This window comes from Coregonus lavaretus, assembly GCF_964263955.1.
Source record: "Coregonus lavaretus genome assembly, chromosome: 27".
In the NCBI taxonomy this organism is placed as follows: Eukaryota; Metazoa; Chordata; class Actinopteri; order Salmoniformes; family Salmonidae; genus Coregonus; species Coregonus lavaretus.
In genome coordinates, this window is record NC_140014.1 from 22,130,774 (window position 1) to 22,142,375 (window position 11,602).

At 41.8% G+C, this 11,602-nt stretch overlaps 1 protein-coding gene across 1 annotated transcript; it reads right to left on the reverse strand.

The window, feature by feature from the left end:
• Positions 1-1,854: 1,854 nt before the first annotated feature.
• LOC311103138 (tetratricopeptide repeat protein 8-like) lies at positions 1,855-10,432 on the reverse strand. The gene is made up of 10 exons (XM_084144682.1): positions 10,375-10,432; positions 9,936-10,185; positions 6,219-6,304; positions 6,027-6,114; positions 5,654-5,764; positions 5,264-5,403; positions 3,628-3,802; positions 3,312-3,431; positions 2,930-3,013; positions 1,855-2,751 (listed from the first exon to the last, which is right to left on the reverse strand). The coding sequence occupies exons 2-10, from the start codon at positions 10,179-10,181 to the stop codon at positions 2,635-2,637; spliced, it is 1,167 nt and encodes a 388-aa protein (XP_084000808.1). The 5' UTR covers positions 10,182-10,185; positions 10,375-10,432; the 3' UTR covers positions 1,855-2,634.
• Positions 10,433-11,602: the final 1,170 nt, after the last annotated feature.

Genomic DNA, 11,602 nt, shown 5'->3' on the forward strand with positions numbered 1-11,602 from the left:
ATGTTAGGTCTCTCTTTGGGCCCCACAGACAGCAAAGTCAGTGAGAAGTACAGTCCACTATATCAGAACTTGACACAGATCAGCAGTGAGCTGGAGCAACTCAGAGGTCCTGACAGGTTGCAACCTGGTCTCAGAGCATTTCGTACTATTCTGTATGTAAATCTGAGACATTCCATTTAGTATGATATGTTACGTTGCGTATGGTATGTATTATTTTGTAGATGTCCATCATCCATTTCATATGATATGTTACAAATTACAATTCATATGATATGTTACACATTTTCTAAATATACAATGTGTTACGGATTTTCAAAACGTACAATGTTACGAATTTGCAAAACGTATGGTATATTACGAATTCTAGCTAGGTGGCTAGGTGGCTAACGGTAGCTAACTCGCTAGGCTAGGGTTAAGTTCAGAGTTAGGTTAAAGTGTTAACGTTAGGGTTAGGGGAAGGGTTAGCTAAAAGGATTAAGGTTAGGTGAAGGCTTAGCTAAAAGGGTTAAGGTTAGGGTTAGGAGAAGGGTTAGCTAACATGCTAAGTAGTTGCAAAGCTAATGAGATTCAAACTTGCAACCGATGTTAGCATTATCCACCCACCCTGATCAACCACCCTCCTTTCATTTTTGCCTTAAGTAACCATCTGTCTTATGTAACCATACCAAATGTAACATATCATACTAAATGGAGTGCCTCAGTTTTAGGTACAGAATAAAACTAAATGCTCTGAGACCAGGTTGCGAGAGCTCCAAAAGCTGTACAGAACCAGCGGGCAGCTAGGGAGTGCCATCGCACTGGCATGGAGTTACAGAGGCAGGTTGAAAGCCTTCAGGAACAGAAGGTGGCATTGCAGTCCCGCGTCACTGAAGTTGGTGAGACTTTTGGGACAGACATTGATGAATGTAAATCCTTAGGAGTCGATTGACTCGTCTGTTTAAACTAGAGATGTGTTTTTTTGTATGGGCTGAGTCTCAATCCACTGCATCCGCCGATGTCAGCCTTCTGCATCTGCGATGGAAAGTGGCAGAGCTACAGCGCTGTTTGTCAGACCAGGAGACATCCCGAAAATCAGTCTTCTCACAAAAATGACTGTAGTGTCTGAACGGTACGGTTTGTCCTACAAACTAATATGACCACACTGTGGAAAGGGGAGACTCTCACGAACATGAGGGTCTTCTCCACAAGTGTCGTCTGAAAGTAACCCAGTACCGGTTAAAATAATTCATGGAAGTATGGAAGTAGTTTTGTGCCAACAAAAAAAGGGTTTAAAATGTGTCCCAAAAAAATATATACAGTATTTCCTGAGCTTTCTTGTATCTCCTAGATATAGTAAAGACACTTAAAAACCTTAGTCCTTATTATTTATTTTTTGACTGTCTGTTTTCCATTTATTATTTTTTCATACCTACAGGGGTCCTAAAATTCCAAATCAAATAGCTAAATGATCCATTGTATGGCCATGTTAAAACATGGCCATCAGTTCTATGCAATGTGTCTCTATGTGGAATGCTGTAAGTGCTCTACTCCATGGAGTAGGTCCCTTTACATTGTAATGGTTTGAGAGCACTATAAAAGAGAAAGATAGTGGGGTTCTGGATAGGACTGAAGGAGGAAGGGGATACAGAGGGGACCTGGACATGGCTTGATGGGACTGAGCTGACTCAGGGGTAAGAGCTGCACAAGTTATTGGACTGGATACAGGTTTAATCATGTATGATCTTCTATGTATTTGTGTACACCAACATGATAAGCGGTTCTTGGTGAAATGGTTCCACTGTCTGTGACACTGTACCATTATCATTCAGGATAATACCAGAATGTCTAGAAAGTAACCTTTAACTTGGTTTAAAGGTACTGAGAAGATGGAGAGCCCAATGACCACTATGGAATGGAGGACTGTGCGGCCATCAAAATAAATCCCTTGAAGTCCTGGAATGATGCTACGTGTAAAAGTGAAATGCAATCAAGGAAATTACTGTAAAATGTCCATTATTTCCTATACTATTTCATTCAAGTAAATACATACAGTCAAAATAATAGGCATTGGAATCAAATGTCAATTTAAGTTTTACATAGCATAAGATTGTATCTGTTGAAAGAAATTGTTTTAATATGAGTTTTGTATATTTTTGATTGTTTACTCATTACAAACAAGACAGACTACAAATTGTGACAAGAGGAATGGTAGTACAAAAATACATCCCTGGTTTACATCTGAATACACTATAAAAATATAGCAGTATAAATACATTTACTATAAATATTTGTATTACATGTTCATACTTTACTATGTACATTTACTATCAGTGCTTAAAGGTACCTTAAATACTATTCTACAAGCCTGTGAACCAACCATTGAAAAGAAAAACGAGCAAATAAAACAGTTGTAAACGACTGTTTTACAATCATTTCTGTGCAGTGAGTTGCCCAAGCCAGATTGCCTTTGATATCATTTAGCCACAGTTTTGTGTCCCTGCAAGAATCATATTTGTCTGTAGATCGTGATGATGTCTAACCATAACATGAGGAGGCCAGTCACTGTTGTTCAATAGCAGCACTCTATGACAACTGAGTAAGTGAGATATTGCACAGGCAGACTGGACTTTCAGGTCAGGTGTGTCAATCAGTAGCTCACAGCACAGCAAAGTGCTGGCGCAGGTGTTTCAGGATCTCCTGGGTATCTACATGCTCAGGGAAGGCATCCTCCGACCTCTGGGCAGCTGTATAGCTACTCTGCAGATCTCCAGTCTGGACACAGCAGAAGACAACAGCACATCAATTCATATGATCACTCATAACTAAAAACAGTATTTTATACCAGGCATAACCACTGTCCTTTTAATTTAAAACAGTGCTATGAATGTGCAGGCTACATGTCAATAGTTAAATAGATTAAAGTAAAAGTGCTGATGAAGTGTCTCATTACCTTGTCTGACAGAGTGGAGTAGTTAAAGTGCGGTTCATACATGTGAGGGGCGAGTGACGCAGCGGTCTGGAGGAAAGCTTTGGACTGTGAAGAAATTAGGAAATCAAAACAAAACAACCATTCTGAATTAGACTCAATACCAAAACATCAGAAGCAGTCCACTACTGTAGATGCTCCTAAATACTTTTTACATAATGTGTTGTACCATATGGAAAATAACCACTGGGTATAATGCCTTAGAAGAGCAAGCCTGGAAGAAGCTTCCACCAGTTGGAAAGAAAGTCTGTAATTTATAACAGTTTTACTCTCTCAATTCTCTAACCAAAACAAACATTTGATCAATATGATATATTTGAAGATCTAGAAACCCCAGTTCATTCACCTGCTCAATGTGTCCCTTGCGTAGCTCCAGCACAGCCAGGTTATTATAGGCCTCAGCATGGTCGTTGAAGGCCAAGGCCAGTTTAAAACACTGGTATGCTAGAGTCAGGTCTCCTATTCCCTGTGGGGAGAAACATAAGATGCACGTAGCATAAACAGAAATGTGAAGAAGTGATAGCATGCTATATGTTCAAAGCACGCAGCCAGAGTTTGGATCCTGTCCAAGAGAAACCAGTTGGCATACAGAAGAGGGTGCTGTAGAGTAAGTTCATGCAGTAACAATAACATCTGTGTGTGCTAAGCTAACGCTAACCCACCACGGCTACGTGTCCAATGTTGTACCAGACGTCAGCCTGCTCCTCATTGTTGGCCACCAGGGCCAGAGCCTTCTCGAAGGAGGAGAGGGTCATGTCATACTGCTGGGCATAGAAACAGCACAGTCCAAGGTTGTTGTACAGCTGGCAATGATATACTCCCATCTGCAGCAGCCGTCTACAGGAAGGGAAGGTTAGAGTGAAAAGACAACTGTAAAATCAATGCAACGATGCAAGGCATGTGTATCCAATGACATGATAAACATTCTTTAATATCGTAAAGGCATAGCCATAATAATCAGAGTAAGATTAGTTTATATATTTATTTTTATTTTTTAGGTGGTAGATCAGCTTTAATATAACAGATAGATTGTAACTTCCATCAATGTAATTGTCTGCATCACTTCCAATCCCCCATATGTTTTTTTTCTCTCGCAAATATATATACAGTGGGGAGAACAAGTATTTGATACACTGCCGATTTTGCAGGTTTTCCTACTTACAAAGCATGTAGAGGTCTGTAATTTTTCACCTTCCTCATGATCATTGATGAGATCTTGCATGGAGCCCCAGACCGAGGGTGATTGACCGTCATCTTGAACTTCTTCAATTTTCTAATAATTGTGCCAACAGTTGTTGCCTTCTCACCAAGCTGCTTGCCTATTGTCCTGTAGCCCATCCCAGCCTTGTGCAGGTCTACAATTTTATCCCTGATGTCCTTACACAGCTCTCTGGTCTTGGCCATTGTGGAGAGGTTGGAGTCTGTTTGATTGAGTGTGTGGACAGGTGTCTTTTATACAGGTAACGAGTTCAAACAGGTGCAGTTAATACAGGTAATGAGTGGAGAACAGGAGGGCTTCTTAAAGAAAAACTAACATGTCTGTGAGAGCCGGAATTCTTACTGGTTGGTAGGTGATCAAATACTTATGTCATGCAATAAAATGCAAATGAATTACTTTAAAATCATACAATGTGATTTTCTGGATTTTTGTTTTAGATTCCGTCTCTCACAGTTGAAGTGTACCTATGATAAAAATTACAGACCTCTACATGCTTTGTAAGTAGGAAAACCTGCAAAATCGGCAGTGTATCAAATACTTGTTCTCCCCACTGTATAGTACATTATATATATATATATATATATATATATATATATATATATATATATATATATACACACATACATACACACATACATACACATATACATATCGTTTAAAAAAATATATTTCCCTTTATTACTTTCCAACCCCACCACCCCTTCCCTAATTGGAGTAAACTAGTGAACAACTATGCTTAGGCCTCTACTTCCAGCTTATACATACTATATACATTTTATGGACACAGTGAATTTTACAATAATTCTATTTTGTTAGTTTTTACTCCTGAACTTCCTCTACCCTCAACCTCTCCAATAATTTTTCATGATGTCCATCCGGTTTGCTTCTATATGCCATATCTTTCTAACTGTGCTCTTTCACAAAAGCTCTCAACCTATAACCTATATACTTATTATGGACACAGTATGCTTTACATGAGTTATCTTGTTGTTATTAGTTGTTGTTAGTTGTTATTAGTCCCATCCTTCAACTTCATTCAAGATGAGGGAATTAAAGGGAGTGGTGTGTGTGTGACTAACCTGTAGAAGCGCAGGGCAATCTCAGGCTGGTCCGTGTAGAAGGGATTGCTGCCTATGCAGGCGATAGCCTCAACATGAGTGTTGTCCTGCTTCAGGACGTCTTTGTAGTACTCTGTGGCTGAGGTGATGTTGTTCATCTCCTGTGAGAGACGCAGATAACAAATATTATTAAAGACAGATTTTGGACCCCCTGATCAACCTGCATCTATTCTCTCAATTGACAGTAGAGTTATTCAATAGCTACTAGAGATGCAAAACAATTAGGCTCTAAATTCCAAGGCAATCAGCTGCTCATTTCAGATTACACATTTGACATGCCGATTTCAACCTATGCTTTCTTTAAGCAAGAGAACGCTTTACAAACAAACAGCAAAAAAGGAATCATGTCACGTAACTCGTGCGAGCAATTCCTGTTAAGAGAGTGACCTCCCCAGGGAAGTGGTCCAGACCTTGCTTGAAGAGGGTTAGTGCAGTTATAGGCTGATCAAGCCGCTGATACACCTGTTTTAGTGGCAAAACAGAACAATAAGTATTTTTATGTAATTTGTAACAAATATAGGGTAGTAGATCGATGTAAAAACCATAAACCTATTTGGACTTATAGAAACAACTCATCGTTGAGTGACGCACCACGTGCTATCTGCTATGGAGAAGCCTTGTGTCATGGTTAATCCATACTGTATACACAGTGGTTTTCCACTTGTAGTTACACAGTATTTACAGTGTTAAAAATGTGTTAGGGACAGTGTAGTTTGTATGTTACCTTGGCTAGATAGAGGTATGTGTCCACCACCTCCTGATGATTGAGAGCAAATCGGAACTGTTTTTCTGATTCCCGGTGTAAACCAAGTCTGTCAATAAAAACAGTCGCAATGTAGTAAAACTGTAGTGGTAGTATAGTATGCATTGTATAATAACCGTTTTATGAGATCTAAGTAATTAGCTAAAGCTTTACCTGTAGTAGCATTTCCCCAGCTGGACTTTCCACCACCAGTCTTTGAACTGAGCATTCTCAGCGGCCAGAGCAGCCAGGTCTAAAGCCTGTACACAAACAAAAAAGGTACAAATGACTTTAGAGTGAAACTTACGAACAATAACAACATGGAAAGCCAAAGATATACACTAATATTGAGTTACAATATTACTTTGCCCTCAGAACAGCCTCAATTCTTCGGGACATGGACTCTACAAGGTGTCGAAAGCGTTTCACAGGGATGCTGGCCCATTTTGACTCCAATGCTTCCCACAGTTGTGTCAAATTGGCTGGATGTCCTTTGGGTGGTGGACCATTCTTGATACACACGGGAAACTGTTGAGTGTGAAAAACTCAGCAGAGTTGCAGTTTTTGACACACTCAAACCGGTGCACCTGGCACCTACTAACATACCCCGTTCAAAGACACTTAAATATTTTGTCTTGCCTATTCACCCTCTGAATGGCACAAATACACAATTCATGTCTCAACTGTCTCGAGGCTTAAAAATGCTTATTTAACCTGTCTCCTCCCCTTCATCTACACTGATTGAAGTGGATTTAACAAGTGATATCAATAGGGGATCATAGCTTTTACCTTGATTCACCTGGTCAGTCTATGTCTACAGACACCCGACAAGACCCAAATCCCAGTCATTCGCATGAGAAAGAAACTGAGATATCGTGGACGTTGGTCGGAGTGCCTTGTAAGGATCCGACGGCGAGCGAGTAAACTGCCTCTTCTATCAATCCTATTAGCCAATGTTCAATCATTTGAAAATAAATTGGACGACCTAAGATTAAGGTTATCCTACCAACGGGACATTAAAAACTGTAATATCTTATGTTTCACCGAGTCGTGGCTGAACGACGACATGGATAACATACAGCTGGTGGGATATACACTACATCGACAGGATAGAACGGCTGACTATTTGTAAACAACAGCTGGTGCATAAAATCTAATACTAACGAAGTCTCAAGGTTTTGCTCGCCTGAGGTAGAGTATCTCATGATAAGCTGTAGACCACACTATTTACCAGAGTTTTCATCTATTATTTTTGTAGCTGTCTATTTACCACCACAAACCGATGCTGGCACTAAGATTGCACTCAATGAGCTGTATAAGGCCATAAGTAAACAGGAAAATGCTCATCCAGAGGCAGCACTCCTAGTGGCCGGGGACTTTAATGCAGGGAAACTGAAATCCGTTCTACCTCATTTCTACCAGCATGTTAAATGTACAACCAGAGGAAAAAAACAAAAACTCTAGACCACCTTTACTCCACACACAGAGACGCGTACAAAGCTCTCCCTCACCCTCCATTTGGCAAATCTGACCATAACTTTATCCTCCTGATTCCTGCTTATAAACAAAAACTAAAGCAGGAAGCACCAGTGACTCGGTTAATAAGGAAGTGGTCAGATGACGCAGATGCTAAGCTACAGGACTGTTTTGCTAGCACAGACTGGAATATGTTCCGGGATTCTTCCGATAGCATTGAGGAGTACACCACATCAGTCACTGGCTTCATCAATAAGTGCATCGATGACGTCGTCCCCACAGTGACTGTACATGCATACCCCAACCAGAAGCCATGGATTACAGGCAACATCCGCACTGAGCTAAAGGGTAGAGCTGCCGCTTTCAAGGAGCGGGACTCTAACCCGGACGCTTATAAGAAATCCTGCTATGCCCTCCGACGAACCATCAAACAGGCAAAGAGTCAATACAGGACTAAGACTGAATCGTACTACACCGGCTCAGACGCTCATCGGATGTGGTAGGGCTTGAAAACTATTACAGACTACAAAGGGCAGCACAGCCGTGAGCTGCCCAGTGACACAAGCCTACCAGACGAGCTAAATCACTTCTATGCTCGCTGAAGCATGCATGAGAGCATCAGCTATTCCGGATGACTGTGTGATCACGCTCTCCGTAGCCGATGTGAGTAAGACTTTTAAGCAGGTCAACATTCACAAGGCCGCAGGGCCAGACGGATCTGTACTCCGAGCATGCTCTGACCAACTGGCAAGTGTCTTCACTGACATTTTCAACATGTCCCTGACTAAGTCTGTAATACCAACATGTTTCAAGCAGACCACCATAGTCCCTGTGCCCAAGAACACTAAGAACCTGCCTAAATGACTACCGACCCGTAGCACTCACGTCTGTTGCCATGAAGTGCTTTGAAAGGCTGGTCATGGCTCACATCAACACCATTATCCCAGAAACCCTAGACCCACTCCAATTTGCATACCGCCCCAACAGATCCACAGATGATGCAATCTCTATTGCACTCCACACTGCCCTTTCCCACCTGGACAAGAGGAACACCTACGTGAGAATGCTCTTCATTGACTACAGCTCAGCGTTCAACACCATAGTGCCCTAAAAGCTCATCACTAAGCTAAGGATCCTGGGACTAAACACCTCCCTCTGCAACTGGATCCTGGACTTCCTGATGGGCCGCCCCCAGGTGGTAAGGGTAGGTAACAACACATCTGCCACGCTGATCCTCAACACGGGGGCCCCTCAGGGGTACTCCCTGTTCACCCATGACTGCATGGCCAGGCACGACTACAACACCATCATTAAGTTTGCCGACGACACAACAGTGGTAGGCCTGATCACCGACAACGATGAGACAGCCTATAGGGAGGAGGTCAGAGACCTGGCCGTGTGGTGCCAGGATAACAACCTCTCCCTCAACGTGATCAAGACAAAGGAGATTTTGTCTTGATTTTGAGATTTTACAGGAAAAAAAAGAGGACTGAGCACGCCCCCATTCTCATCGACGGGGCTGTAGTGGAACAGGTTGAGAGCTTCAAGTTCCTTGGTGTCCACATCACCAACAAACTATCATGGTCCAAACACACCAAGACAGTCGTGAAGAAGACACGAGAAAGCCTATTCCCCCTCAGGAGACTGAAAAGATTTGGCATGGGTCCTCAGATCCTCAAAAAGTTCAAGAGCATCCTAACTGGTTGCATCACCGCTTGGTATGGCAACTGCTCTGCCTCCGACCGCAAGGCACTACAGAGGGTAGTGCGTACGGCCCAGTACCTCACTGGGGCCAAGCTTCCTGCCATCCAGGACCTCTATACCAGGCAGTGTCAGAGGAAAGCCCTAAAAATTGTCAAAGACTCCAGCCACCCTAGTCATAGACTGTTCTCTCTGCTACCGCACGGCAAGCGGTACCGGAGCGCCAAGTCTAGGTCCAAAAGGCTTCTTAACAGCTTTTACCCCCAAGCCATAAGACTCCTGAACAGCTAATCATGGCTACCCGGACTATTTGCTGCTCTTTAATTATTTGCTTTTTTTTTTTTTTTTTACTTATCTATTTTTTACTTAACACTTTTTTTTTCTTTATTAAAACTGCATTGTTGGTGTTAAGGGCTTGTAAGTAAGCATTTCACAGTAAGGTCTACACCTGTTGTGTTTGGCGCATGTGGCAACTAAAATTTGATTTGATTTGTCATGGAAAGAGCAGGTGTTCCTAATGTTTTGTATACTCAGTGTGTATCTGTATTGGTAACTCACATTTTTAACATCATTTTCATGATGGAAGATAAAAAAGAAAAGGAATGGTCATAACATGTATTGAACTCGAATAACCCAAATAAATACAAGTACAATGACAAAAATATTTTTGGAGAGACCATGTTCATTGCCTTACATTCATTAAAATACTCTTACCTTGGATAAATTGGGCTTCTGGGCATATTTAGCTAAATTGAGTCTGGATAAGTTTATAAATGGCCCCTCAGGATTGGTCAACATGGAGGCTGTTCCCAGCCGGACAAATCTCCCAGACGCACTAGTAACAGGACGGGCAGTGTGTGCCGTGCGAGGGGTCCTGATGGCTTGTTCCATCGTCCCTGGTCTGCCAGACTGAGTACTGGGCCTCACAAACCCTGTGATAGGACGTCCTGATTGGGTCATGGGCCTAGATTCAGGACAAAAAAGCTCAGTTCAGATTCAGAACTAATCTGATGCTTTTCAAGGTACATAATGCTCCCCACGACTCAATGTCATAAACATTGTTACAGTAATTACACAATGTCAGTAGGGGAAATGCCTTGGGATACTTACCTAACACATACAAGATAGCTGTGAATTCTAAAATGTCACATACCTGATGGCTGGAGTAGGTCCACCTCCATGGCTTGTTTCAGTAAGCCTCAGTGATGTCCCAGGGCCTGAAAGAAAGCTTCATTACTGTTCACTCAAAGAGCTGAGAACATATTGGACAGATTTTACCAGATCAGAATGGTAATATATTATTGTGATTGAGACAGACTTTGAGATTTACTGATCTGGTAGGCTCAGTAGGCTGTTCTGTGGGTATGGTCAGGAGTTTTTCCTGACCATTTAGCCTGACCAGGAAAAACTATTGGCCCTCTGGGACAGTTCAGAGTTTAGACTTACGAGCAACCTGAGCGATGGAGCTTTCATCCAGCAACATCTCAGCGATCCCCTCCTGGTCCACCTCCACCTCATCAATGTACACCATCTCTGTCAGAGCACGGGTCTTCAGACTCCATGCAGCTTGTCAAAGAAGAAACAGCTAGCTATGTGATTAGAAGGAATATTTACTGTGAGTCAGATTTTATTTTACAGTGTGAAGATTATGTTTACTTTGATGTTACAAGGTAGGGAACTCCAGTACAGATGTACTACAGATATTTCATTCATTTAGCTATCCATTCTATTGGTTTTTCAACATGCCAGATTAGAATCAGCATGTCGAGAGACAGAAAAAAAAGGAGCACAGCAGTTAGAGGTTACCTCAGAGATATATGTTCCTTTTAAGACAGCAGTGAGTGAAATTATGAGAGCAGAGGTGAATACAGATTTGATACATACATTATAGAAATAAAATGTCAAGAAAAAGGGAGCTAAGAGTAGCTAAGATTAATTAAAATTGAGATGAAACTGACAGCAGGGGGAACAACAGCAGTGGTCCTCTGTAGCTCAGCTGGTAGAGCACGGCGCTTGTAACGCCAAGGTAGTGGGTTCGATCCCCGGGACCACCCATACACAAAAATGTATGCACGCATGACTGTAAGTCGCTTTGGATAAAAGCGTCTGCGAAATGGCATATTATTATTATAACTAAGGTCTAAACTTGCCAGATATGATAGCTGGGCTAGCTAGCTAGTTAACAAGTAGTTTTTTTCTAGCAACCAATACTAGCTAGCTAGCTAACAATGTGCTAGCAAAACAACAGATAGCTAGCAAGCAATGGCAGAGCATCTCTGGCAATGGTAAGACGATAACGAAGAGGCAATGATTCAGAAAATGTCAAAGATGATTTTGCAAGCATGCTATCAACATTAGCTTGCTACTGCTAGCTAAATTGA